At 45.7% G+C, this 25,126-nt stretch overlaps 1 protein-coding gene across 19 annotated transcripts in view; it reads left to right on the top strand.

Moving 5' to 3' along the window:
* The window catches only part of LOC131396698 (ral guanine nucleotide dissociation stimulator-like), a 434,208-nt gene that overhangs the window by 137,826 nt on the left and 271,256 nt on the right, over positions 1-25,126 (top strand). For 6 of the 19 annotated variants that reach the window (XR_009216628.1, XR_009216626.1, XR_009216627.1 and 3 more), the window contains 2 exons: positions 12,362-12,483; positions 13,440-14,063. The exons of 2 other annotated variants lie outside the window; for them this stretch is intronic. Coding sequence is in view for 2 of the 17 variants with exons in the window: in XM_058529029.1 (XP_058385012.1) it covers positions 1,815-1,849; positions 2,349-2,418; positions 2,545-2,678; positions 3,957-4,027; positions 12,362-12,483 (432 nt within the window). In the remaining 15 variants the exon portion in view is untranslated. 11 more of the 19 variants (XR_009216625.1, XR_009216629.1, XM_058529029.1 and 8 more) reach the window with 10 other exon arrangements.

Raw genomic sequence — 25,126 nt, 5'->3', positions numbered from 1 at the left:
AGTGGAATCTTTCCTGTATTTAGAAGGACACATGGAAAGTCAGCTATGTGAGTGAACCTTTCTCTTTATCCCGCTCCAGCGCCAGGTGCAGAGCTTCAGCCAGCAGCAGAAGCAGAGCTGTGGGCAGTGGTGGAGGTAGAGCTGGCTCCAGCTCCGTTGACACCACCCTCTCTAGCACTGGAGCCAGTGTCCCCTCCATCAGCAGTGTTGGAGCTGGAGCAAGGGCCGACATCGGCTGCAGCAGGAGTGGGAGCTGCTGAGCTGGAGTCACCTGGACCATCATTTCTAGTGGGAAGTCCATCTCCACCTGTGGCTAAGAAGCATGAGAAGAAGCCCAACCTACGGCCTTCCCTCCTAAGCTGGTGGTGGAGCAGTTGACCGTGATGGATGCAGTGAGCAGCTGGGCTCTCAGGGTGGGTGGGGTAGGCCTTCACTCTGCCATCATTGCCCCAGACCTCATCCAGTCTCCTATGATCTGGGCCCGAATCCTGGCTCCACCCCTTACCAACCATACAACCTGGGCAACTTTCTGAACCCCCAAACATTTGCTGTCCACCTGCAGACCGTAGAGGTGGACACTAACAGGACCTGCTGCACAGAGTGGTTGTGCCGGCTCCATGAGGTAGAAGAGACGGAAGGGTGAGCAGGGCCTGGCACATCAGTGGGGGAGGGGAACTCACTGTGTGCAGCCAGGTCCCTGATGGTCCAACCTTCTGCTCAGGAGGCTCAACAGCCTCAGGACTTATTAGACACCTGATGTGTACTTCACTATGGGGGAGACAGACAAGGCCCGTGGTTGTAGCTGCCACAGGAGACTGTGCATCAGAATGGGGAGTGGGACCAGAGGGGGATCAGTGTGTTGGAAGATGCCCCCTTGGGATGAGCCAAGCTGAGCCACCATCTGGAGCTTGGAGTTAGCCAGGATGGAATGGATGCAAATGCCCCTCTCCCTTCCCTGCCAGTATTGGGTCCTGGGTCATCTTCTGCTGGGTGCCTGCAGTGACAGAGAAGAAAAGCCAGGGACTCGAACAAGGCTCAGGCCACATCATGAGCTTCCTGAGCTCCAGCTCTAAATTGTGACCCCTGTGTGGGACTTTGTGGGCTGTGGACACAGAGCTAGGGTGTGGCAATGCTGGGTGACACTCCCCCTGTTCCCCAGGAGCCCTTCCAGAAGGTGGTGCCCTCTCAGCGTCTGGGCTCCACCTGGGGCAAGAGGAACAAGCCCGGCAATGAGCACCTGGCGCACACCGTCCGGGCCAATATCGACCACTTCAGAAGGGTGGCCAACCTCGTCATCACCACCTGCCTCGGGGTCCCGAGCATGATGGCCCAGGACAGGGCGAGGGTGGTGGAGCGCTGGATCCAGGTGGCCCAGGTGTGCTGTGGGAGGCCCAGTGGAGCCCCTCTCTGGAGCCTTAGGAACTGCCTCCACCTTTATCAGCTCCCAGGATTGCAGTGTGTGGTCTAAGCCCCTGCAAGTCCCTAGGTCCTTCTTGCCAGGAGCACGCTGATCTTGACTCCAGGTCCCAGTGCGGGGATGCTCACTTCCTACCTGGCTCCCTCCTTGGGTTGAGCTAAAATCCTCCTCCTTGTGAGTGTTACACTTTGGGTCCCAAATGTGCCCTTCTGGGGCTCCCTGAACATCTGTCTAATCCAGGAGGGGAGATTTAAATAGAAGGGGACTGAAGCTAGAGCAAGCAGGGCTCCTGCGCCCCACCTCACAGCTCATTCTCTTCCCTTCCCCAGGAGTTCGAGATCCTGAAGAACTTCTCCTCGCCCCGCACTGTCATCTCTGCTCTGCAGAAAACATCCATATGCCACTTGAAGAACACATGGGGGAAGTTTCCTGGTGGGTAGTGCCCCTCTCCATAGGAGGACCAGGGTGGATGGGGGATCTCCTGAATGTCTGCTATTGGCCCCTCAGTCAGGTGGGAACTCCTGGGAGGCAGCAAATGATGGGGACAGGGCCTGGGCCTCAGCGGTGGGTCTCTAAGTCTCCCGGGGTCCTTAGTGCACCAGTTCTGCTTCAGGACTCGGTTTCCCTAAATGCCAGGTACTGGAGTGAGCCACATTGGAGATTTTCAAGTGTTTATAGCAACAGAACTCTATGCCCAGTTGAAACTGAAAGTGGTCAAAAGAGAGCTGCTCTGTATAGCTGGGGAATGGATACCCCAGTGACCAACAGGAGAGCCCCCTCCCAGTCCCACGAGACCTTAGCGCTCAGAGGAGCTCAGTGAGAGCACTCCTCCAGGCAGTTTGAATCTCTCAGGTTGTCAAAGAAAAGGATATGCACTTAGACCCCTCACATTATCCCTAAATTTATCCTTCCTTCTTTCTCTTCCCCTCAGGGAGAGCTCTGAAAAATTTAAGGAGAGCTATAGCCAAGACGTGTCCTTGAACAGAGAACTGATGACCAAGGTAGAGTGGAGGCTGGGGGTCTGGAAAGAGAGGAGGGGCCAGGGGGGGAGGGGGACTGAGCAAGCTGTGGTTTTGATAATTTCTCACTTGAACTTTCTCTGAAACGTTCCCGTCTATCTTGTCCAGATTAACAAGCAGAGGGATCTGTTCTGCCCATGGGCAGGTGGGGTGCCATTTTGGGCAGGAGGCCTTGGTCATGGGACACAGTGGTGTTGGCTGGGCTGTTCCAGGACGAGTTGCCGAGCTGGCGCCATCAGCAGGTCTCTGGCTTCCACTCACGTCCATCCTGCTGGATATAGCTTCTTCCAGGCTGTTGGGTGGTTGGGTGGGTTTACCCCTCAGCCTAAACCTGTCCTCAAGAAGCCAGGCCCCTGCTGCTCCTTCTATCTTCACCATGTCTCCAAGGAGAGGGCACACTGCCTGCCCCAGGGACGGGCACAGCTAGGGATTCCCCTGGCCCAGGTGGACAAACAGGCTGCTCATCCTTGGATCTGAACAGCTGGACCAGAGACAGATGTGTGTGCATTGTGCGACTCCCCACTGGACCCCTAGAGCAGTCACTCGAGTCAACCACAGGAGTCTCACCTGAGTGCCTGGTTGGCAATGATATAGGCCCCAGGTGGCTTATGAGTAGCGTCTAGGCAACTGGTGGATACTTAGTGGATCCTGCTGAAAGGACATTAGGAGCTTCATGTAAATGGGGAAGCAAAGCATCCTGTCACCCCCTTCCCTGTTGATCAGAGGTGGCACCTTGTGGGTCCAGTTCCTGAGTGGATAAAGAAAGAGTTCAGTGCAGGCGAATATCCTGAGTGGTTCTTTGGGGAGGAGAAGGGTTTGGCATTGCCTCTGTCCGGCATGGGGGCCAGACACTCCATGGGACTGGGGCAGGCAGGAGCCACTCAACAACCAGACTCCCAAGACACCCCATCCTCTCCATCCATGGCTCGGCCCAGGGCCAAGCTTTGAGAGCTCAGGGGACAGGACTGTTGTCAGTGGTGGGGCTTGGGGGTTAGGCAAGGATGTTGGAACAGGGCCTCTGGCTGAGAGGGGCAAGCGGCCTCTCCTCTGTTGGCCCCTCAGCAACTCACTGCCCCTGTTTGGGCCTCTGTCTCCCCATCAGGGAAATGGAGGTATGGTGATTGTGTGGTGATTGTGTGGTGCAGGCCTCACATGGGGGTGATGATGTAAGAGGGAGGAAAAGAATGTGGGAGCTTTCTGCCTGCTCCACCTGGAGGGGTGAGGGCCAGAACAATGATGACAGTCATGCGACAGTGAGTCCTCAGGAGAACCTGTGAGGTAGCTGGAGTTCTCACACTTTCTAGATGAGGAAACAGGCTCGGGGAGGCCAAAAGCCCGAGCTCACACCCAGAGTGAGAGTTGGAGCTGGGCTTGTTCTGGAATCACAAGACCTTGCAGGGTGGAGTGGCATTGGTTCCAGTTCACTCGAGTCAGATGTTCAGGATCAGAGGACAGTGGTGCTCGAGAGAAATGGGGTGAGGGGAGTATGGTCTCGCTGACACTGTCCTCAACTCTGGCAGGAGGGGCCCTCCACGTTTGCCCCCCGGAGAGCAACCCCCAGAGAGTGCAGGAGAAGCAGCAGCAGCAGCAGGTGAGTGTGCCTGTGGGGGAGGGGCTCTGGCCTCTCAGCCGGAGGCCTCAAATCAAGAGAGGAGGTCCCTTCCTCCTGGTGCCACAGTGTCTGAATCCCCCAGTAGAAGTGACCAGGAGGGGGGCCTGGAAGAGCTGGTGCAGGATGGGTTGTTGTGGGGAGGGACAGGGACCGCATACCCTGTGATTTGCCAGAAGCCGGCCCTGGGAGGTGAGGAGGAGGAGTGTGGTGTTCTTGGGGTGTTAAGGGAGGAAGAATTGAGGGGAGGCTGCTAAGAGTCCTAGGCTGCTCCCTGTGGGAACCCTGGGGTGGGCCAGGAGGCTGAGGGTGAGGACTTTTCAGGGGAGGGTCTGCAGGGGGCCGACTTGAGAGCAAGAGCTCATCCCACCCGCACCCCGATGTCACAGGGTGTTGTCCCCTATCTTGGCACTTTCCTCAGTGACCTGCTGATGCTGCACCTGGAGATGGGTGATTATCTCGAAGTGGATGAATCTGAGGACCAGGCAGGAAGGACCAGGATCCTGAGCCTGGGGATGCGTGAGCCCCTGAACTGAGCTCTGAGCTCTCAGCACTTGGCACATCTCCTCTCATGAGAGCCTCACAGCCGCCCCTGGGAGCTGGGGCATCAGGCCCATCTTAGGGATGAGTGAACAGAGGCTCCGCCTGAAACATCCATTCTCGTTCCTCAGGCTGGGGAAGCTCAGAGCTGCCTGATGGCACAGCTGCGTGAGGTTTTATCTGAGCTGGACTCTGCCTGTCCCTCCCATGCTGCCCGTGGAGGGGGAGAGAAGTTGGGACCCCCAAGTCAGGCAGCACATAAGTGGCTGAGCAGTCCCCTCTGCCTGAGGCCTCAGCCTCCAAGTGTGTCATCAGAGAGGGTTATGCTGCCAGGTCCCTCAGCCTCCCCCCATGTCCTACTACTCTGGAGCCCAGAGCCCATCCTAGGTCCAAGTCCTGTTTTCTCTGCATGCCCCGCCCCCTCTGGGGACCTGGCAGTAGTGCCACATGAGAAGGGCAGGGCATAGGGGGCTAGTCAGTCTAGGGGGCTCTGTCTGATGGACTCTGGCTCTCTGCCTTCCAGGGGAATGAGATCAACCTTGAGAAGAGGACTGAGGAGCAGCTGTGGCACTCCCTGCAGGGGAGGGGAAGGAGGTGGAAATCAGAAACCCTCTGGGGAGAACAGTTTCTGGCTCCACCCCTTGTATCTTACATTGAGTGGAAGATTTTGGTAGAAGTCGAGACCCATCCAGTTGGCGCGTGGGTTGAGGGGAGGATGGCATCAAGGAAAACTTCCTGGAGGAGGGGCTGATTATTCCCATTCTGAGAACAGGTAGATCCTGGATGGAACTGGAGGGAAGGAGCGTTCCCAGGACTGGTCCTCTGCTCCAGTCCTCACCCCCCACAAGGCCCCTGCAGCATCCCCCACTCAGGCCCTGTCTGCATCCTCTCCTTCCCTCTGGTCCCAGGAATACCGAGTCATGAGGGAGATCCTGCTGCTCCAGGTCGCTGCAAAAAATTATAACAAGACCCCAAGGAGTGATTTGGGGCCTGGTTCCAGGACATGGAGCTGCTCAACGAGAATGAGTGAGGCCGGGCAGGAGTTGGGTGAGGGCAGGGGTGGATTCTCCCTGTTGGCCAGTCCAGAGAGCCTGTCTCAGTGGCCCCCTGGTCAGCCCCAGGCCTTATGGCATGGCGACCTCTGGGACACCCAGACCCCAACTGCTGAGGTTTCTTTTGACCAAATTTTAGGAACTTTTAGTTTTCTAGTTGAATCTCTGGAATTGCATCAGCTCTAAGTGGGGAAACCAATGTAAAAAGATCAAAACATGCATGTGGAGAGGACAAGGCCCGAGGAAGATCATTTGAAAATGGACTAAAGGCAGGCAGGACTTTCCCTCCTGAGACCCCTCTAGGGGCTCCGTGTTCACCCCTGACCTAGATTTGAATCCTGCTGGAATCCTTGTCCAGGACCCTGAATTCCTTTTCCTGCTTGATTTGTATCCAGGAGGAACGATTTCTGATGCAGCTATTAAGGCTACTGTTGGGCCTTGTTACATAAACATGACTGCTCCCTGTGAACCAGGATTTTCAGCACCCCTGCCTTCCTTATGCAATTCCCTTTAGGGCAGAAATTCCCTAGAAGGCCCCAGGCCTCCTCCCTGGCTTGGCCTGATGGATCCCGAGTGAGCTCTGCTTTGCCAGGATAAGGGACCATAATCCTGGCCAGTCAGTGACCCCACATTGTCCCTTGCTGTCCAAGGTGAATTCTGAGCTCGTGTCCTTCTGAGGTCCAAGGTCTTGGGCAATCCTCCAGTTTACACACTCAGTGTTGGTGTTCTGAACTCGTCCAAATGGGGTAATTGGGCCCAAGTCATTAAAGTGTGTCACCCCTGGGTGGCTGTGTTTTTTTCCCCAGTCTTGTGCTGTGGTTACATTACAACCAGCTGCTGGGGTGTGAACCCTGTTTGGAGCTTTGAAAGATGAGGCATGACAGGGGTGTTGGGAGGTCCAGCAGGGAATGCCACGGAACTCATGATCCATGGTCGTGCATGAACACAGCCTTACCAATTAAAATACTGAAATGCTCCCCATCTGGTGGTGAATAGACACTGCTCTGATCTCACACCAAGAACCCGACCCATGACTAGGAGCTTTCAAAGGGTTACCAAGTGGCATTTTGAACCTCTTCCCTTGGGAACACCCTGTAAGACAAGGGACAGATGAATCACTTGGCACTTGTGTGTTATCGCCTCCTTTCTGATGGCTGCAAGTGTCACCCAGACACACAGGCTGGACTCTGCCAGGGAAGCCTTCTCAGGACAGCCAGAAGCTGAGGATGAATTCTGGTTCCCGGCATCCCAGGCCCTTCCTGACAGGGCACAGCCACCCAGGAAAGTGATTTGGTAATGGAAAGACTGGGAAGGCCGTACTTTCCCTCCAAAGAGAAAGAGAAGTGCCAACAGTGAAAGCTTGATCCCTCAAATAGACAATGAAATCCCAACAAGCAGTGGGTTCTTGTCAGATTACTGATGCTGAAAAGGCCTCTTTTGATAACAGCACGATCCCCCAGCTGCCATGTCCATCTTCATGAATCAAATTTCCAACACATATGGATCTAAAAAACTGAGGGAAATCTGGTATTTCCTTAGATGCAACACTGAATTAGCATGCAATAAAGAACATAAAAATGGAGACCTAGAAGTAAATACCTAATTTGAGTACATAGGCATCAAAGTGCTTTTGAAACAATATTTTGGAATCTATTGGAATATTACACAAAAAGAATAATCCACTTTTAGTACGTTTTACTGTGACTGTGAGGGGAAAAACTGAATCATCCCGTGACGTTGGTAACTCGCTGCTGACTTGAAAGTAAAAATAAATGATGTACGTAGTAAAAGAAAATGAGAGAACAACATGAAAATAGATCTTTCTCTCCTCACCTGAAACTCAACCTCTCACCTCAGAAAGAAACCGCTGTCTATATTTTCTATGTCACACAGCAGAATTTAATAAAAGAAACGTATTGGTGTGTTTTAAAGTTTCAAGAGCTCAAAGCAAGGAAGCATTAGGGACGCACCCATGAGACCTCACTGAGGTGCCTGCTCTATTTCATCTGCTGTCAGGACGTCATTCTTGGCCCTTCGTTTTCTCTGCCTCGCTAGCAAGTCTGTCCGCCATCAGTGCTACCACCAGTCTCTCTCTTGTGCTTCTCACTGCCCTTTCCTCCTTCCTGATACCTTCCACAGTCACCAGAAATTGTTGGCAGTGAAGCTGTGGAATGCCCAGATCAGCTCCTGGAATCATCGCTGTCAAATCTGAAGACCGGCAGGAGTGGGCATGGGACCTGGAGTGCAGACCACCTGCGAGCACACCTGGCAGGGATTCACCTGTGTGACTAGGTGCAAGTTTTTGCAACGCTTTGGCAAGATTGAAAGGACTTACCAGTTGTCCTGCACTGCTGCAGGCCTGGAGTCCTTGCGGTCTCTCGGGCCAGCAGACCTTGTGGGGCTGGTCCAAGGTGTCCTCCCAGAGACCCGTCACTGCTAGGATGGGATGGGATTCTAGTAACCCATCCCTTGACTATGTCACTGGACATCCTAAAAGGGATGGAGGTGCTTAAACCAGGCTTTGGTTTGGACTGGTTCCCACAGTCACGCTGCTTCCTCTGTGAAGACATGACTATCATCCTTCTTTTCCTCTTACCCTACAAAAACCAATCATGAAAGTGGGTCAAATGACAAAGGAAGCCTGCCATTTTAGGACAATTATCATGGCTGTTTTGTACTTCCACCCTCCCTCTATCCTCTGGGGATCTGACCTGTGTCCTGGGATGTCATAAGGCAGATTTGCATCAAGAACAGAAAACTCCAGGTCAAAACTCAAGGCTACTCCAGATCATTTCTCTCCCTTCATCCTGTTAACACCCCCTCCTTGTTTGAGTGTGTTTCTATTCCTTTCTTGTCCTTGTCACTCTCAACTGTACAAGTCCTGGCACTCCCTCTCAGGACAGTCGGTCCCCAATCTTTTACTAAATCCCAAATCCCACCATTTCTGTGTTTTCTGACTACTCATTTGCTTAATCCACTGACCACTCGGTGTTCATAGAAGTCAAATCAATAGTGACATTGTCAACCAGCCCTTGTTAGCGACTTACTCCCACATCCCAGATGTTCACATAATCCAAATGGTTATGTTCAAAGTAAATAATTCAGAAAACATATTCACTCACCACAAATTCCTGATATCTAATACTTTTATTCAAACACTCATACAGTGGATACCTGTCCCTCAAGATAAGAAGTAATGCCAGATCACCGATCCTCACCTTAATTTCCTCCTACCCCTATCAATCCTGGATTCCATGGACTATGAACTCAATAATTTCCTTGGAATAATAAAAAATTCCTTACCACTTAGTTATGTTGTAAACCTCCAAACCCAGAAGATCCCGATTATCTGCCATGCCGCAGCTACTGCTGGTCTTATAACAAGCTGAAGAAAAAGCACGAAACATGATCTTTTGGTACCACTGTAATTACAAAACCATCTGCATCAACTGGGAAGCACTCATAATGCCTGAAAATTTTTTTCTCTTTTTTTGTGTTGGGTCAATAACAAAAAGAAAATTCAATTAAAAAATGGACAAGGGACCAGAATAGATTTTTTCCAAAGAAGACATACAAGGGACCAATAGGTGTATGAAAAGGTGTTTGGCATCACTAATCAGGGAATGCAAATCAAAACCACAATGAGCTATCACTTCACACCTGTTAAGATGGCGATTATCAAAAAAACTAAAGGTGGCAAATTTTGGTGAGGATGTGGAGAAAAGAAACCCTTGTGGGAATGTAAACTAGTACAGCCATTATGGAAAACAGTATGGAGCTTCCTCCAAAAATGAAAACTAACATATGATCCAACAATCCCACTTCTAGTATATACCCACAGCAATAGAAATCAGGGTCTCAGTGAGATACCTGCTCTCTAATGTTCATTGCAGCTAATTTACAATAGCCAAGACACTGAAGTAACCTAAATGTCACTGACGGATGAAAGGATAAAGAAATGGAATATTAGTCAACCTTGAAAAAAAGCAATTCCTGCCATTTTTGACAACATGGATGGACCTGGTAGACATTATGCTAAGTGAAATAAGGCAGACAGAGAAAGGCAAATACTTATATGTGGAATCTAAAATAGTTAAACGCATACAAGCAGAGATTAGAATGGTGGTTGCCAGGGGATGGGAGGATGGAGAATTTGGGATCTGACGGTCAAAGGATACAAAGTTTCAGTTATCAAGATAAATAAGTTCTGGCGGTGTAGGCTACGGAATAGTGCCTACAGGTAACAAGACTGTACTGCATACATCACATTTGCTAATACAGTAGATATTAAGAGTTCTTACCACAGAATAATAGTAATAAAGGAGGTGAGAGAAAACTTTGGGAATTGATGGATATGTTTGTGACCTTGATGGTGGTGACAGTCTCAAGGGTGTATACTTATGTCCAAATTCATCAAGCTGTATATGAAAAAGTATGACATCATCGTTTGATTCTTCTGCATCTTGAAATATGCCAAGTTCTCATCACATGAGAAAATTTTGTAACTATATATGGGGACAGATGTTAACTGGACTTATTGTGCTGATCATTTCAACATATATTCAAACATTGAATCATTAAGTTGTACCTCTGAAACTAATATAATGTTGTATGTCAACTTTACCTCAATTAAAAAAACACAATAGACAAAATGATTTGAATATTGTAAATGAGTTCAGTGAATCCCTGAAACTGCCCCATTCCCATATGGGAGTTACAGGAAGCAGAGAGGATGAAGGAAGATGGAAGAAAGTTGTACAAAACAGTATTCAAATTAAAATCATTTGAGTTGCTATCAGCTCCTTGTGGCAGAGTTCTGTGAGCCCTGATCTTCTTTCACATTTATCTTGGAAAAGTATACTTTCAGACCCAACCCATGATAGTTCATCATTTGCTCTAATACGAAAATCTCAACTTAATAAATAAAACCAAAAGCATCCCTTATGTATGAATAAAGTTAGTGAACTTTACAGAGAAAAGAGCATATTTGCACAATCTCGATAAAGGAAACAGAAGAACTGAATGATGATCGAGTCTCAGTCAAGCTTATCTTTGAAAGCCAGTGAAACCAGGATATCTTTTCAAGGATGTGTGTAGAGCTGTCAGCCTTGGAAGATAGAAATAGTGGCCTCCTCTGGAACAAAGGGCAGGCTTGCTTACTGCCCAATATAATAGAAATAACACCCCTCCCTGGGGCAAAGGTCAGCAGACTTCCTGTCCATTATCAAAGATTTGAGTTCCTTAAGCTCTGAGCTCTTGCAACCCTCTGCATGTCAGCTGGCTCACTGTGTATCACCCTGTAGGAAGTGGGATTTAGTGAACCAGTGCAAATGCTGATACTCAGGCCACTGTTATTGCTGTGTCGTTAAGTCCTTTGTCTCTGACCCATGGGTCTAGTTTCTTTTGCCAGCATCTATAAAACCATGGTAGGCTGACTTATTAGCTTGCAGGTAAGGTAAAATATCATACCTTTCACGGTTCCTGACAAGCCCTTAATGTAACCAGTACTCTTAGGAACAGAGAGGTATCCAGAACAATATGTATGGATATTCTTCATCGAAGACTTCATACAACCAAAACTTTAATAAGTCTCTCTGATCTCTTTTATTTCTACCCCAAGTAGAAGGAGAGGCACCAAACTATTACAGACCTAGGGCTTGTGCAAGCCACCTGGAGACCTAGTGACCAGAAACTTCCCATGAGGAGCAAAGACAGATGGGCATATTTCCAAAATGGACCCATATGCCTCCTTATCATCCAAAAGACAGTACATTATCTTAATTTATGATGATTTCATTCATTAAAATCTTGTGATGGGCCAAAGATACATATCTAAGAGGAGTGAGACACATGGCAGTTGTAAGCAGATTAACACATTTGGTGAATATCAAACTCTGAACTAAACTTAGTGTTCTAATCAATTATAAGGTATGACAAATTTAATTAGGTCAATTAAATGATATTTAATGGTATGCCTGAATATTACTCTGCAATAATGAACAAGAAACTCATGTAAATAACTATAATTGGTCTTACTTTAAAATATGATAGTCAAGACTGTTTGAGATAAGCTGGAGAGAAGGAAGGGGGGAAATAGATAAAAGTTAGCTGCTCTGAAACCACTCTCAAGACCCCTGGATCTACATGTAACCCAGGAGATCGAGGCAGATGGCTGTGTGCCTAGATCCTCCTGCACTGTGGTTCTCAGGGATGTCACGGGGCTGAAGCAGCTTCCTGAATCGTGTTTACACATCCATGTGTACAATACCCCTGACCATGGGGATGAAACACCATTCAATCATCACTTACACCCCTCTAATTAACAATTAGATTTCAGAATCGTTGTATCATTACATGATAATTTATTCTTCAAACCTGTAGGATGCCGAGCTAAAAGAAAATCAAATTTCAATGGCTTCTTTTCTTTGAAGGACCAAGATGTTCTTTCACACTTGGAATCCGGATTAGGGGATAAATCCATCAAATCAATGGAAACAAGTTAAGAAATGGACAGAGGGATATTTCATTCATATATACACAGTTTGCACTGTGGCAAAAATAGAGTTATATTTTAAAAAATTAGAATTTTTTGAAATTTTATACATATTACTGACTTTGTTCTGCTTATACTCCCTTTGGTTTACCAAATCAAACTCACTCTTTAATGGGCATCTAGCATTGAGTGCTAATAACAGCAGCTTTTTTAAATTCTTATTTTTCCCAGGTCAAACACCAAGGGTAGAGGTCTTCAAGAGATCAAGTCTAATCTACCTACGGGTGTGGCAGGCTTACCTATGGATGTTCAAGCCAGACATTGCCAGAAGAACTACATCTCTTCACCCATAGGTGAGTTTTTACTAGTAATCACAGAAACTTAAGGATATCAAAGGAAATTTTTTATTAAGAACCCAAGTTATAGATTCCTCTCTTAGGTTCATTACTTTGAATTTTTGACTCAAATCATATATATCAATTGGACCATGTTCAATTCTATGATCTTTAGAAGATGCAGCCTACAGCTGAAGAGAAACAGATACAACACCAATATCTTATCCTCTCTAGCCAAACTGAGAGCCCCTGGAGTCAGCAGTTTTCAAGAAAAGAAGAAGTCATCCGTCTTTGGAAGAGAGACAGTAGAGGCTACTCAAACATTCAACTTTAAATTGTTAACATGACTTGTTAGAATGTGATGGAGCACACTTTCTAAGTTTCATGATTTTTCTCCACAATATTGAGATGGATGACCTTGAAGTCCAGTTTCCCCATAAATGTATTTATTCAATGATAAAATTAATTTCCCTATAATTACCATGAAAATCTTATGTCATAGTCTCTGACTAAAAGGAAACAAAGCAAATTGAGCAGTTGAATAGCAGTGTAATTAATTCCATACAAGGATCTTACTGCAGCATTATGTATAATAGTGAAACTGGATGTAATCCCGTTTCTATCAAAGAAGAAGTAAACAGATTATGGTATTCCTGTTCTTTGGAATACCTCTAAAACATCTAACATGGTAAGTTAGAATGATGTGCACTGATAAGGGGAGACGTCTTTGATATATGATTTGGGAAACAGCAAATTGCAAAACGATGTAGTTATGTAATTTATGTTAAAAAACTTTATGTGTATTTATAAATTCATAGGAAATTTCCAGAAGAATAAAGCCCACCCTGTTAACAGTAGTGGGTTCTGAGTAGGGGAGTGAGTTTTCAGGGAAGGGGATGAAAGGGGTGGGTTTCACTTTATACAGATCTGTGTACTGTGACTTTTTTTACAATATGTATTTCTTTCATAATTAGAAAAATGAATGATGTGACCATTTGGTGCAGGACAACAGCATTATGTTCACCAGTCTCTGTACTGTATGTTACTGCACAGCACGGACTGTAGGAAAAAGCCCAGAGGAGCAATGAAGACAAAGAAGACACGACACCTGCAAAAAGTCAGTGGAGTATTTCTACACAACAATCCTTCCAGGTGAGTGACGGTCAGTATCTTCCACTGCTCCAGCTCTCGCAAGAAACCTAGTACCTTCCCAGGGTAAGCTGGAGGACCACGTCCCACTAGTCCACTCCCCGCCCAGGGCCTGTTTGTGCAGGGTGACTGCCATCAAGCAGACAATGGACTCAGGATGGGGCCTGTGTCTTTGGGGAGGCTGGTAGAGAGGCACAAAGTCGAACACCAGCTAAGGGCACACACCTGAGAGGTGGAGTTCCAGGTGGAGACTCAAAATGTACCAAGAAACTGCGTGAAGGAAGCTACTCGACCTCCCTGAGCCTCAGTGTCCCCCCCTGTAAAATGGGAATCACAGGCCTACTTCACAGAGCTGTTGGTGAAGATACATAAAAGTGCCTGTGACAGCCAGTGTCCACATTATTAACAAAGCCGTCTCCGACTTCAGAATAATCGATGAAAAGAATAATGATGAGACCAAAGACGAGATGCCCAGCTTCATAACAGCCCCAGCAGCATGAGAGTGAGAGGAGCTCCGAGTAAGTAGGGTTCTTCACAGCTCCACTGGAGAGGATGAACATGGGCTACACCAGGATAAGCGGCTGTTGTACAGTGACTCGTGTAGTGAGGGTGGGTCCCTAAAGACACTGTGAAATACAGTTACACACAGTGGCTCCTAGGAAACAACTAAAAGCAATCAACGCAGCAGATAGGAATAGGAAGGCGGCGAGCAGAGGAGGGTCAGAGCCACAAAATCTGAAGGAAGACACTGAACCACAAGAGCCCAGCTTTGTCAACAGCTGCTGTGGTTGCACCAGGAGATCAAACGTCTGAGACAGTCATTGTGGGGACTGCTGGGAGCACAGTGGTCACTGCGGCCACACCCCAACAGCAGTGCTTCGGAGCACACACAGCCTGAGACTTTCCTCTCCATTAATCCTTGTTTTAAGATGATGAGGGCCGGCCCCGTGGCTTAGCGGTTAAGTGCTTGCGCTCCTCTGCTGGTGGCCCGGGTTCGGATCCTGGGCGCTAACCAACACACTGTTTCTCCAGCCATGCTGAGGTGGCGTCCCACATACAGCAACTAGAAGGATGTGCAGCTATGACATACAACTATCCACTGGGGCTTTGGGGGGAAAATAAATAAATAAATAAAATCTTTAAAAAAAAAAAAAGGGCCAGCCCCGTGGCTTAGCAGTTGGGTGCGCGCACTCTGCTGCTGGCAGCCCGGGTTCGGATCCCGGGCACGCACCACTTCTCCAGCCATGCTGAGGCCGCGTCCCACATACAGCAGCTAGAAGGATGTGCAGCTATGACATACAACTATCTACTGGGGCTTTGGGGGGAAAAATAAATAAATAAAATCTAAAAAAATAAAATAAAATAAGATGATGAATATCCTCATGTTACAATGTCTCTTTCCAACCCTTGTGGACGAGTGTAATCAGAACCCCCTGAAGAAGGCACAGGCCAGAATAGGATGGAACACTGGGGACTGGGAGAGTGGCGCTGCACCTGACCACACAGACTATCACCCGGGCCTATTGAACACGAGAGAAGAACCCAAGGATGTGGTCTAATGAGAATTCTCCGTCTTGCCACATTCAGAGACACTACAGAGTTTCTCTTCCGTTCTTTACAAAAATGTCAAAGAATTCATGTGTCATTAATTCATAAAGGGGCAAATTCTTGACAAAGTGACAGAGGTTTTTCAGTTGTTTTGATAATATCCCACATTCAGGAATCAGAAATGTAACCTATTGGGATGTGTAATATAAACAAGGACTTTTTTTGATGTAGATCAACGCCCAGATTTTTAGAGATGACATAAATCATGAAAGCTGCTAACCGTTCCTCCACAGGTTTCAATAAGACTTTTAAGTTAATTTACCAATCTCAGGAAAAAAGAATTTGGCAATTCATGTTTTTTGTTTCTGCATTCAAGCGTACAGTACAGGCAAGAGAATGAGCAGAAAAAAATTAACAAGAAGGTCTTGTGCCTGCCCGGTGGCTTAGCGGTTAAGTGTGCACGCTCTGCTATTGGTGGCCCGGGTTCGGATCCGGGCACACACCGATGCACCGCTTGTCCGGCCATGCTGAGGCCACGTCCCACATACAGCAACTAGAAGGATGTGCAACTATGACATACAACTATCTACTGGGGCTTTGGGGAAAAAAAAGGAGGAGGATTGGCAATAGATGTTAGCTCAGAGCCGGTCTTTCTCAGCAAAAAGAGGAAGATTAGCATGGATGTTAACTCAGGGCTGATCTTCCTCAAAAAACAAAAGAAAAGAACAAGGTCTGGTTGCATTTCATCTTTTGCAAATAAGCAGGATATTTTATGCTCTGTTCCTTTCACTACTCTAAACAATTTTTAAAGAATATGGTACATCTGACTATCCCTAGGCGTATTTATCCTGGAACCTTGCCAGAATCCAAAGCAGAGATGTTAAAGCTGATGGGTTTCAAATGCTTCCCAAGTGCTGTCTACCTTGAACATCCCTCTCCCAAAGCTGGACCACCGGTCTCTTCCTGAGGGATCAGAGTCGTCACCCGTGTCCCTGAGAGACTGGCCACTCAGGCCTGAGCTGAGATTAGGCTATCAATCTAAATGGCAAAATGCTTAAGCTATTTTCGTCTTAAGGATGCTGTTTCAGAGGCCCCTGCACTGGAAGGTGTTGGTGAAAATGTTCTATTAGATACTTGTCTGGGAATTGGGTTGTTCTCCTCTGCTCTTAGCGGATCCTGGGGAAACCAATGATTAACCTCACGGATGCCTCAACTTCCACTTCTGTGAAAAAGGCAAGCAACAGCCACTGTTACTACCCTGCAAAGCTCTTAAGTTGTGCTTGCAAGAGGGGCCACAAGGGCCAATTTCTCCCAAAAGCTGATGAAATGATGGCACTTTGGCTGGAGAAGGCAGAGGGCAGCAGGCAGAGGAAAGTTTCTGGGATGTCAAACCAGTTCCCATAAGCACTTTAGAGAAACACCTGGCCCTGGACTAGGTAGGAGGCTGTGGCAAGACCCACAGACATGCAGGTGGGAGGAGGAATCAAGCAACGGAGGGAGGCGGTGTGGAATAGACATGAGTCCGTCTTCAATTTTGGACAAAAGCAGTTGCACGATGCAGGCCCGCGGCTGCCCATGCAGCCGCCACACCCTCCTAAATCCTTGGTCCCTCTTGTCCTGTCACATCCCTCTGAGACTCAGTCCAAGTGGAGCAGGTGCAGGACCACAGTGCAGAGCACACCTCCTTGCTCCTCCCCTCAGGGCTAGGCACCGCCCCGTGCCCAGAGCATCGTGGGAGTTGTAGTCCTGTAGTCTTGCAAGCTTCCAGCCTGGAGCGGTGAGACACAAATCTCCCAGCATGCACAGCTAGGGGCCCCAACTCCCTCCTTGTCCCTCCACCCCTGGGCCCCACTCCTCTCCTTGTCCACCCCACCCTCTATCATGCCTCTTCTCTCTACCACGCCCACCCTCCATGCCCTGCCCACCACCTGGAGTATGCGCAGTGTGGTTGGGCTGCATCCCTTGAGGCCGGTACTCAGGTAGGGGTGGGGCTCACCAGCCTGGCTGTTGCTGAGGATGCTTGCAGCCCTCCTTGAAGCTCCCTGGCCAGTATTTGAAATGTAAATTCAATATCTAAAATGGAAATACCGGGTGACTGGGATCCTGGAATTTGCCTTTTCAAGGCCACTTGTCCTGCTATCCCCTCCATCCCTCCAGGCTGCCATGATCCTCCCTCTGGACCCTGTGGTCAGGTTCGCTGCAGAGATCCTCCCTTTGGACCCCGCCTGCCTGAAGGGCCCATACCTTGGTCAGGCATTTTAGAAGGACTGCCATGAGCCATGTCATAAAAAGGAGAAAACATCACAGTGGACAGCCCCAATTCCTGCATATACAGATGGGAAACTTAGATGCACTGGTAAGTGACTCCTAAGCCACTTCAGGGGACCACACGCACACCCCTTCTCCAACGCTGCACACAGGCTTGTTCACTGGACTTCTTTATCCCAGTGTGGACCTCGTGGCCTCATTAACACAGGCAACAGCACTGAAACTTCCCGTTGGTCCTTCCCACAATGTCAGGGAAGTTTTTGTAGGAAGGTAATATTCAATTTCTGCTCTACTATAGGGCTGGCTCCTTGGCAACCAGTTTTAATATCCCTTTTTAAATATACCCTCAGAATCACAAAATAATTAAGCAAAATAATTTGTTGCTGTTGGGGGTTGTGGTGATAACTCTCTGAAGCCATTTTTCCATTTAGCTACTCTGACTCCAAATACTACAGCACCACGTGCTTCTCAGACTGGTGGATGCACAGCTCCACTTCTTTGCAGAGAGGATGCACAACAGCAGAATATCCGTGGCCCGACTTTCTGGAGCATCAGTATTACTACAAGATTTGGAAGAAGCAAAGTTAGGTCATTTCCATGGTAAGGAATTAAAAACTTAAAACTAAGATGAGGTGGGAAAGTCATATACCATTAATATTTGTCAGTAATCTGTGTCTGAAATGTGAGACTTTCTCTGAGAAAGAACTCTGAGACCCTATTTCCCATTGTTTTAAATAGGAAAAATTAGAAGGCATAGCAAATCTATCGAAAAATCCTTCCAATTTCCTAAGTCACGATATGGCACCTAGACAGAAGTTATGAACATCATTGCTCCTCGTTTTCTTCCTCATTCAACCCAGTCCCACAGGTCTTGAGTGATTGCTGTGAACACTGCACTGTGCTAGATGTCAAGGCCTTGGTGAGCATCATTATGGGGGTGGACGTTGATGGAAAAAGATTGCATCATAAAAACTCAAAGCCATGCCACTTGCCAAATTGAGGCAAAAATGGAAAGACCTAGGGCACCAAGGAAGGGTGAGGGCATTAATCGATACTTGGGAGTATTAAAATCCATCTAATGGTGTCATGAGTGAATGTGTTCCACTTTAAAACAAAACACAGCTGTTGTTCTCAGATATTGAGTTTATCTTTGTGCAAATATGCAGGATTTAAAGTGTTTATTGATGTATAACATTCATACAGAAATATATGCAGAGGTCATCCATGTAAACCTCAAAGAATTATTACAAAGTGAACACACTTGTGTGACCAAGAACTAGCACCAGCTTCATTCAGGCCCGACAATCCCTTTCTCCCTCCTTCCTCCCCAAAGGTAACCAATATCTTACCAGCAAACACTGTATATCGAGTTTGTCTTCTTATACAAGTGTTTTAGTACAGGACAATTTAAACAATATACAAAATAAACAAAAAAGCATAGTAGGCCCGTCACCCAACTTCGACAACTACTAATCATCTGCCATTTTTGTTTTATCTAGACTCCATCCCATTCTCACCTCACTTTATTATTCTTTTAGTCCTTTTTGTGTGTGGGGGGGTAAGATGTACACACACTGAAAGGCACAAATCTCAATCGTACAGTTTTAGCAAATAAACATGCCCATATAACCTTCACCCCTTTAAGAATAATGTATTTCCTTCACCCCCAGAAAACTCCTTCCTGTTCCTTCCCAGGCAATTTTTTCCTTCCCCCGAGGCAACCACTGATCTGTTTTTTTCACCATATGTTCATCTTGGCAGAAATCAGCCCACGTGTATTGTTTTCTGTCTAGCTTGCATCCCTCAGCACGAGGTAGATGAGACTGTCGGGGGAAGAGGGCTAATCTCCCTCTGCCCTTTCCCTTAAGGTTCTTCTGGCTGGCCAAATAATCAACAAGACAGGTTAGCAGGAGAAAATAATACCAAGTTTAATAACATGTATACATGGGAGAAAGCAGGGACACTGCGTTTCTCAACACAATAGCAGAAATTCTCGTCTTAAATATCATTTTCAGCCAATGACAAAGGAGGATTTTGGGGGTGGGGGAGTCAATTACAGGAGATTACCACTAAAGCACAGTAAACAAGAGTAAGGTTTATTATACAGCCCCAAGGCCTCATCTTCCACATTGATAAGTTACTAGAAATGAGCTCACCCCCCCTCTCTTCTCCAAACAGAGAGGGAGATACCTTTACAAATGGAGATTTCCCTTATAAATGTAAATGATTGTCTGGCAACTCCTCGCAGGGCCATCCAAAGAATGTGGCCAGAGAGACAGGACTCCCGATAAGATGGGCTTGTTGGTGCCTTTTCTATTGTAACCTCTATCCTAAATTATCTTTTATAGCAGTCATGATAATAACCCCTTCCTAAAACAGATTTTTTTTGGTTTTAAATTTTTTAGGCAGTTTGGGAGGGGAAACTCAAATATTTTTCCTGAGCTCTCTGAGTCCTTATTGTCTTCAGCTCGAAATAATCCGCATACCAGAGTGGTGCTTCCTGGGGCAGCTTGCCCTGAGCACCATCAGTTCCCTCCTCTGAAACTTCCCTAGAAGTTTCAGATATTAAAAGCTGAGCTGGTGACTGTGGAGAGAGAAATCGTGTTAGTACCCGGGTGATAAGAAGTCTGCAAAGAGAGAAAAGAACATAGATTAGAATGAGGATGAACAAGCAGAAAAGAACAAATCGGAGCACATTTCCCCACACTCCATTAAACCAGTCCCCCAATCCTGGAAACAAGTCAGTCCAATAAAATGTGTGAGCTTCGTTTATCTGATGAAAAATGTCAATCTTCTCTTTTAATAGATTTAAGTTAGATATTACTTGACCTGTTTGATTCACATAAAAACAACATTTTTCTCCAATGATTGCGCATGCTCCTCCTTGCTGGGCAGTGAGTACGTTCAGAGCACGACGATTTTGGAGCACCACAGATGCTAGGCTGTTAATCTCTGACTGGAGTATGTTTAAGGTTTGCATGGTGGTGTTGAACTCTTGTTCCATTACCATAGAGAGATTTAATATTGCTTTCTCCAACTCATAATCTCCAAAGCCGGGGAATAGGACTCTCAAGGCTGAAAAGAACTTGGAGTTGTGATACACAAGTGGATTTTCCACGATTTCTCGACTGGCACATTTATGTGGCACAATCTTATGAACAAACGAACCCAAGTTTGTAATTTGGCTAGCATTTAAGGTGGAGTGTTTGGTGACAGAAGGAGCCAGGTATCCAAGTCCGCATCGTCCTGACCAATTAGGTGGGAATCCTTTATACACTTTGTTGCCGCATAAAATGAAAAGACCAGTGTAGTTTAAAGACAAGGTTAGAATTGAGTCTGTAGTTCCCAGGATCTGGACTATTTCATGATCTGTGCCACTTGCACTGTTACTACCTAAATATCTCCATTTCCCATGAACTCCTGTCAGTCTGCGAGAACAGAACAGATTGCGGAATAGCTGGTACAGGAGGCCTGCAGTCTGATTCTGACAGCTATAAAGCCTGGTCTTGTCACCTGACCAGGTGAGTCCAGATTTTTGATCCACCCATATATAGTCTGTGGCATTGGGCAGCTTAACCATGTGGATAGCTGCTATACCCCAAGTTGCACACGGGTGGCTCGTAAGCCATCCAGAGCACTTGGTGATTTGGCAAATGTTTGTGCCAGAGGGAGTAGTGATAGAGTCACTTACAATTCCCTTGAGAGTTCTGAAGATGCCACCTGCGGAATCAAACCACAGAGTTTGACGGCAATATTGTCTCGGTATATCACCCAGGAAAGGTCTAGTGCCATGTTTACTTTCAATGCAGAGGGAAAAACTTTCACTTATTGTTTGTGCTTGGGCAAGGGACAGTCCTTGACCTTCTAAGTAATCTTTTTGGGGCCCAAGTGACTCACCAGGAGAAGAAGCAGAGTGAAGTTTCCCTTCTTGCGGATACCATACTCTGTTACTCGTCCATTTTCCGTACTTAGTCCACCAGGTGTTCATATCAGCAGGAACAAAGACTAGTTCAGGTTCTTTTGCACTATCTAGCTGTTGACATAACCAACAGTCAGATTGATTAGTTAGCGTGGCTAGGGCTTGGTAAACTGGCATAAGGGGGTGTTTGGTCTGTGCCCGACCTGTTGAAAAGGAGAGGGTTAGTAAAAGCAAGACACGGATGGGAAAAGAGCCCTTAGCGGAGACTTAGAGAGGGGAAGAGGGGCAGATAGAGACTAGCACTCTCCAGTCAGCTTTCTATTAAATGATTAAAAAAAAAATATATATATATATATCCACTAATAGTTTGTGTGTGTGAGTGCGTATATATATAGGGAGTTTTGAAGCAAGGGGGAGGAAATGGGTCAAAGTAGGTTTTTTTGATCCGTGATCTTGGGAAAAGCTGTCTACTTCGTGATGTCGGCTGCTTCTGGGGCCTGGCTTTTGGCCCTCGAAATCCTTAGTTTAAGGTCACCTGTGGGGATTATCTCCCAGTTGTCTTGAGAGCGATGTTCTGGGTCTATTTTGGCGTGGCTCGCATGGATCCAGGAAGATTTTTCCTTTATTTTGATGGCAGTGCAGGTCATCAGTAAGACTTCATAAGGTCCTTCCCAGCGAGGTGACAGTGCGTGTTTTCTTCTAAAGACCTTGATGTACACCCGGTCTCCTGGTCGAAAGGGATGGCAAGGCTTGTCAGAAGGTGGTGGCCATGGCTCTTTTACCTGTTGACGATATGCTTCAAGTATACTAGTTAATTTTTGTATATAACAAGTCATAGCATCAAATTGTTCACTTAAGTTCCCATAATATTCATTTAATCCAGGAATTGAAGGTTTAGAGACGCCAGTAGGCATCGGACGTCCAAAAACTATTTCAAAAGGAGTCAGTCCATGTCTTCTATTTGGAGTATTTTGAATCTTCATAAGGGCCAAGGGCAGAGCCTCTGACCATTTAAGTCCAGTTTCTTGACAGACTTTTCTTAGAGTTCTTTTTATATCTAGATTTTTACGTTCCACTTGCCCTGATGACTGAGGGTGATATGGGGTATGAAATTTTAATGAATACCCCAGAGTTTTTGTAAGCAAGTGGTTTATCTCTGCTGTAAAATGAGTTCTTTGGTCTGATTCAATCTATAAAGGAATGCCAAAGCGAGGAATAACTTAGTTATTAATTTTTTTACCACTGTTGTGGCATCTGTATGTCTGGTCGGATAGCATTCAGTCCATCCACTAAACATGCAGACAATAACCAAACAGTGAGAGTAACCTAAAGCTGAAGGGAAGTCTATAAAATCCATTTGGAGTGCCACAAAAGGCAGCGTGGGCCTGGGAGGACTTCCTGGATCACACTGATTTCTCCCAGAGACTTGGTAAGATTTGCAAGTTGGGCACTGGGAGGGGATTTGGTCAGAAATTTTATGGATGCCAGGGCAAAACCAATTGTCTTTCAGTTCCTTAACTATCCCCCGTTTGCACATATGTCCCACTTGGTGGGAGATAAGTGCAAGCCAAAAAGTCAAAAGAAAAGGAGCTACTGGAAGTCTATTTGGTCCAATGTATAATCTATCTGATAATTGTTTGGCACCCTTTTGTATCTAATTGTCTTTTTCAGATTGTGGGGCATTTGCCTAATAGTTAATAACATCAGTCAGGGATAAAGGCAGATTTAAAAATTGGGTGGAAAACGGATAAGGGGGTCTATAGTGAGCTGCATGTTTAGTAGCTCTGTCAGCCCTGTCATTCCCTAAAGATATGACATCAGTCTCTTTAGTATGGGCTGAACAATGAACAATGGCAATTTTTGAAGGAAGGTGAATAGCTTGTAATAAGGCTGCAATTAAGTGTCCATTAGCAATAGGAGTTCTTGCAGAAGATAAGAATCTACAGGATTTTCAAATTGTGTCAACAGCATGGCAGACTCTAAAAGCATATTTGTGTAAACGAAAGAAAAACAAGGTTAATGGTTAGAGCAAATTGTAAACCAGTTTTTGAGTTCAGAGGACAGCCAGTGAAGAAGAATTTTAGATGTCAGCGTCAAAGTATTTTTTGTAGTTTAAAATGTCTCTGATGGTGTCGTCAGGTCATTTCTTAAGTTTATATCAAGTTTATCAGCTTCAGTTTGTAAGGCTTCAGGAAAAAGGGCAGGTTCAGTTTTCAGTGATTTTAAATGAAAATGATGGAAAAAATCAAAAAAGTTAGTTTGGACATCTGTAGCCAGATATTTCAGGAGACTAGAAGAAATCAGGATCTAGTCTAGTCAACAGATATAAAACAAAAACCTCAAAAGACAACAAAACTAGGATCTAATATCTGCAAACTTATACTGAAATAGTTTTTACTGAAATATAATTTTTTTCTCTAAAATCACCCTCATTTTTATTAAGATAGCAAAATTAAAACTAGTTTGCAAAATAAGTCTAGTTCCAATAGAGTTGGCCCAATTATTTACATAAGTACAGCAAGAATAGCAGTTGATCACATAGGCTCTTTATAAGGAATCTCACATTGAACTTTAAAGGTCTCTCGAGGCCAGGAAAGCCAAGCCAAGGATTTTGTCATCAGACTTTGCCTGTAATATCTATAGATTTGGGTGAATTTCTCTATTCTGAGGTTTCTCCAAAATATTTCAAGGTTCCTTGTACCTGCCAGATAAGTGACATTCTTTACTTATCCTGGTAAGTGCTGCTTGGAACATAAAGGTACCAGGCCAATATTTCCACGTGGCTTTATTTCATAAAGTCCAATCTTCATTCCTCAAAAGCTGTATGGTTATATTGCAAATATGATGTTCCAGTCACAACCTTGGTAATAGACCCAGTGTTTCCAATTGTGTCAAAAATATCATTTACTAAATTGCTGTAAGTCATAGCTATCTCGGGAGAAAAGAGAAAAAGTTTTCCTTAAATCTGAAAAAACAAAACATTAAAAATTCAGAAATATTTCAAATGAAAAATCATAAAAATTATAAGCATCCTTATCAGTTTATTCAGTCTTGTGTAATCCATTCTTGATCCCAATCTTTTTGTTAGCAGCTTTATGAAGTTATCAGTCTCTCCATCAGATTTCTATAATTTTTTACCCAGTTCAGTTTTATGATCAGAAAGTTTGTCAGAAACCTGTACAGTTCCAGTGTAAATGTCAGAGTCCTTTCCATGAATTTTTCTGAAGTCGAAACATTTTGCAAAAGCATTAGAGCAAAGAAATAAGTCTGTAAACAACAAGACCTCAAAATGGCAATTGACAAGGAAATTTGGTTAATTTTGTGACATACAACACTTTAAAATAATAATAACCAGAATTATGACTGATAACCAGGACAGATCAGAATTTCAGTAATGTTATATAATTTTAAAACACCTATGCCAATAACATTTGCCCACATAATAGCACCTAAGCAGGCTTATCATCACTTGTCTGACAATGCTTTCCATGTAATTGAACATATTGAATAAGCCTAATAAGTCTAGTATCTTTCCCCTTATAGGAAGAGAGCAAATTTTTTTGAGAAGTTCCAGGGCCCTTTGAAAATTCCCAAAGAAAAAAGTAAAAAATAAAGACTTTATTTAAGATATGAATTTTGGTGGAGCTTGTCAAAAATGTAAACAATCAAAGCAAACAGAGCATTAACAGTCCAAAAGCCTTAATAGAGAGACCTCAGTCTTTTGAACGTAGTAAGTTATTTTAACAGTTTTTTTTTTTTTTCTATCTTTTAGGTAGA

Source organism: Diceros bicornis, chromosome 34 (assembly GCF_020826845.1).
Source record: "Diceros bicornis minor isolate mBicDic1 chromosome 34, mDicBic1.mat.cur, whole genome shotgun sequence".
NCBI lineage: Eukaryota > Metazoa > Chordata > Mammalia > Perissodactyla > Rhinocerotidae > Diceros > Diceros bicornis.
Note: the sequence above shows the minus strand (reverse complement) of the source record. Positions and strands in the feature narration are given on the sequence as shown.